We start from the raw sequence: 4366 nt of genomic DNA, 5'->3' as shown, positions 1-4366 counted from the left end.
AAAAAACTCATAAGCTCTCTCATATCTGCGATTAGAAGAAGAAAACTGCTCGTTATACCTCAGATCTGTCGATCGGGGGGCTACGAAGCAAGACGACGAAGGAGAGCCGCAAGGGAAGTTGTTAGGGCTGAAGAGAAACGAAAGGGGTAAGCGGGACAATAGGTCAGAGGAAAGCGGGGACGCGGGCCTAATATCGCGGCCGCGAATCGATCCGCTTTGCCAAAGATTTACCACAAAGCTTCGAACCAAACACTGGAATGCGGGACAAAGCCGCTGTCGCACGCCGCGCCACGCAGCAGAAGCCAAACCAAACAGGCCCTTAGTTAAATTCTATAATATTAGTTGGTCATTTAGACCATAGACGTTGTTTCAGGAGCTTTGGTTAGCCACAGGAGTCGTAGTGGGGAACTACAAGAGTTTTAAGTCACATAGGTCATAGTTTGTCACATAGGCCCTAGTGTTTAACTTTGATAACATCTTTTAGCCATATAGACCATATTTGCGAGCTGCATGAGTTGCAAGCAACGTCGACCATAATAGTAAGATGCAATAATGTCTCTAAGCCGTAGAGGATAGAGTTTGGAGTGGCATAAGTTATGGACCACATAGACTATAGTTGGTAATGTAGGCTGTAGTGATAAACTACAGTAACATTCTTAGGTCCCAAATGCCAGAGTTAGGAGTTGCAGAGACCAGTCTTGATTAGACTCGGATTGAAAGAAAATTAGTCTCACTGTGTTTATATCATAAAGTTTGATCTGTTTGATTGTAAATTTATTGAAATTAGAGTTGTGAATAATTTTAAATTAATATTTAATTTTTTTTCTATTCAAAAATTATTCGGAGATTCATGCTAATTATCTTAGGACTCATGTTAAATGATAAATATTAAATACAAATATTTAATTTGGAGCTTGCATATAAATTTTTTTTTTTTCTTTTAACAAGACTTCCAAAATAAAAATGATAAAAGGTGAACCCTTTCAAGACTTCCAAAATAAAAATGATAAAAGGTGAACCGCGTGGGCATTTGGGTCATCAAAATATTTATTACAAGTCCCACCGATCTACCACCATGCTTTATTTTTCTCTTATTTTCCCAAACCGCCCAACTTAATTACCGAGAACCCCTTGCCCTCGACTGCTTTATATATGAGCCTCCGCCCCCTCTCACTCTCCACTCTGCACACTCTCTCTCTACCGCGAACACCTCCGACGAGCAGTCATGCCCACCATGGCAGCGGCTAGAATGCCCCCAATCGCAGCTTTGTTCTCTCTACTCCTCCCCGCCATTCTGGCCGCCGGCATGGAGAACCATTCCTTAGTTGTCACGCCGCTTCAGCTTCCCCCATCCCTACGCCCTGACGACGATCTCCTTTCCTGGACAGACGGTGCGGAAACCCTAACCTCTCTTCGCATCGATCTCACCCACCGCGACTCCCTTTTCTTGGGCAACCACACGCCGGAGCAAGCTTTCCAGCTCCGCCTGGAACGCGACGCTGCTCGTGTATCAAAGATTGAGGAAACCCTAGTATCGGCAGCGCCAATCGGATCGGCGCCTGTCACTGCGAATCGCACGCACCGCGGACGGAGAAGTTTTAGCAGCGCAGTGGTTTCTGGTCTTGCTCAAGGCAGTGGCGAGTATTTCACCCGGATCGGGATCGGAACCCCGCCTAGATACGCCTACATGGTTCTTGACACCGGTAGCGACGTTGTCTGGCTACAGTGCGCCCCATGCCGACGATGCTATACTCAATCCGACCCCATCTTTAATCCCCACCTCTCCAGCTCCTTCGCCGTCGTCCCCTGTGGCGCCGATCTTTGCCACCGCCTTGATGTCGCCGGATGCGATACTCGTCGTCTCTCGTGCCTCTACCAGGTCTCCTACGGCGACGGATCTCTCACCACCGGCGAGTTTGCAACCGAAACCCTAACATTCCGCGGCGGCGTTCGCGTAGCCCGCATTGCGCTGGGCTGCGGCCACGACAACGAAGGTCTCTTCGTTGCCGCCGCAGGTCTCCTCGGCCTTGGCCGAGCCCTACACAAGCCGGACGGAGATTCAACCGTCGTTTCTCCTACTGCCTCGTTGATCGGACATCTTCAACCTCCGCCGCTGCTACCTCCCAGACATCCTCCGTTGTCTTTGGTGACGCGGCGATGCCGAGAGCGAAGCTGCCATTAACGGCGTTCACGCCGATGGTGCTGAATCCTAAGATGGACACGTTCTATTACGTTGAGGTGACTGGTTTGAGTGTAGGGGGGACGAAGGTTGCCGGACTGACTGGATCGGAGCTGCGCCTAGATCCGGCGACCGGGAGAGGAGGGGTGATCGTCGATTCCGGCACATCGGTAACACGGCTTACAAGAGTAGCCTACGCTGCTCTGCGAGACGCGTTCAAGGCTGGATCGATGGAATCTGGTCTAAGATTATCTCCGGGAGGGTTTTCTCTGTTCGATACATGCTATGATCTCGCGGGGAAGACGGTGGTGAAGGTTCCGACGGTGGTGATACACCTCGCCGGCGGCTCCGACATCTCTCTGCCGGCGGAGAACTACTTGATTCCGGTTGATACGAAGGGGACGTTCTGCTTTGCTTTCGCCGGAACGGATAGTGGGGTTTCCATTATCGGAAACATTCAGCAGCAAGGGTTCCGGGTAGTGTTCGACGGTGCCGGTAGCCGTGTCGGTTTCGTTCCCCGTGGCTGCTAGTTTTGTGGCCGATATCCGTTACGTTTCGGGTGGAATGATACGGCCTTTGTTAAACTATTTCTACTATTTGCAGGTGGAGAAGATAAGGGGCAAAATGGGTAAAGTAGTCTTGTATTGTCTCCTTTTTTTTTCTTGTTGTTCTTGTTGTTTATTTGGATTCCTGACTGTTTTGATGCTAACTAATGAGGGAATGATGCTAAACAAAAAGGTTTGATTTACTGTTAAAAGTAATGCAATGAAAAAGTGGGAGGATTTTCTGTTATTGTTATGATTATCAAGTAGATTAAATTATTAAATTATAGTTATGAAATCTATTATATAAATAAATTAGGAAGAGCTCATAAAATTTTCAAGTATGGAGGTTTATTTTGGAGTCTAAAAGCTTTCATTTGACTTTAGCTAAATCTGAATACATGGAATGTAATTTTAGCAGCGGTATGTTACGGACAAATAATCCAACATCGGCTAGTTGTAGGGCAAAAAAATAGTATTTAAGTCATGGGTTGTCCACCACCCACAAGAGCTCTTTTGGGAGGTGACAAGTGGTATCAGAACAGATTACTGTCTGTCAGGTGTGTGGACTCTCCATGATCCAGTGAGACCCTCGGTGGAGCTGATCCGTGACGAGGACGTCACGTGATTGGATGGAGAAGAATTTCACGGATAAATAGTCTCATATCGGTTAGGTGTAGGGCCAAAAAATAGTATTTAAGTCATGGGCTGCCCACCACAGAGAAGAGCTCTTTTGAGATGTGACACGTAGCTCTAGTGACAGAAGTTGTAATTATGGGTGGTCAAATTATTACAATGTGTGAATGTTTTAGATATATTGGGTTTATTATTCACAGTGATGGTGGTATGGATGGGGATGGTATTAGTATAATTCAAGTTGGTTGGTTGAAGTGGAGGAATGCTTTGGGTTTATTTTGTGATGGGAAAGTTTGCTCAGACTGAAAGGAAAATTTTATATAATAATGGTGAGACCTGCAATGTTTTATGGCGCAAAATGTTGGCCTTTAAAAGAGAAGCATGAAACCAAGTTAGGTTTTGTCGAGATGAGAATGCTTAGGTCTATGAGCGGCTTTACACTTTGAGACAAAATGTGAAATGAATACATTTGTGATAGGGTTGATGTAGCTCTAGTGATAGATAAAATTAGAGAGAGTCGTCTTAGATGATTTGGTCACATTAAGTGTTGACCATCTATGGTCTGGTTAAGAAATTAGATGTTTTAGACTCGAATTATGTTAAGAAAGACAGATGTTGGCCTAGAAATAATTGGGCAAATTGTTTAAAAAATGATCTTAATTTATAAGAATTAAATGAAAATATGATACTCAATAGGAAACAATTGAGAAAAAAAATTCATGTAGAGGACCCTACTTTAATGGGAGGCTCGTTGTTGTTGTTGTATGTATTAGATATATGTTATTTTAGGATTCATTCTAATAAAATGTCCGGTCATAATATTTTTATCTAATTTTTTTTTCCATTTATTTTGAATGATTTGAATTATTTTTCTTTCAATTAGAATGATTTAAAGGTATAAATAGAATTACATAAATTCCGTTTATTTACATATCTAACACAAAATTTCCATTTTATAGATATAATACCATTTCCATGCATGAAAGAGCGTAGCCGCCTTTTATAACGT

The 4366-nt window shown here is 44.2% G+C and overlaps 1 protein-coding gene across 1 annotated transcript; it reads left to right on the top strand.

The window, feature by feature from the left end:
• Positions 1 to 1119: 1119 nt before the first annotated feature.
• LOC110030137 (aspartyl protease family protein 2-like) lies at positions 1120 to 2971 on the top strand. The gene is given in 2 exon segments (XM_020732719.1): positions 1120 to 2063; positions 2066 to 2971. Coding segments are annotated over 2 exon segments (1482 nt in total). The 5' UTR covers positions 1120 to 1225; the 3' UTR covers positions 2710 to 2971.
• Positions 2972 to 4366: the final 1395 nt, after the last annotated feature.

Source organism: Phalaenopsis equestris, unplaced genomic scaffold (genome assembly GCF_001263595.1).
Source record: "Phalaenopsis equestris unplaced genomic scaffold, ASM126359v1 Scaffold000665, whole genome shotgun sequence".
NCBI lineage: Eukaryota > Viridiplantae > Streptophyta > Magnoliopsida > Asparagales > Orchidaceae > Phalaenopsis > Phalaenopsis equestris.
The sequence above is the reverse complement of the archived record's forward strand: the minus strand, read 5'-3'. Positions and strand labels throughout refer to the sequence as shown.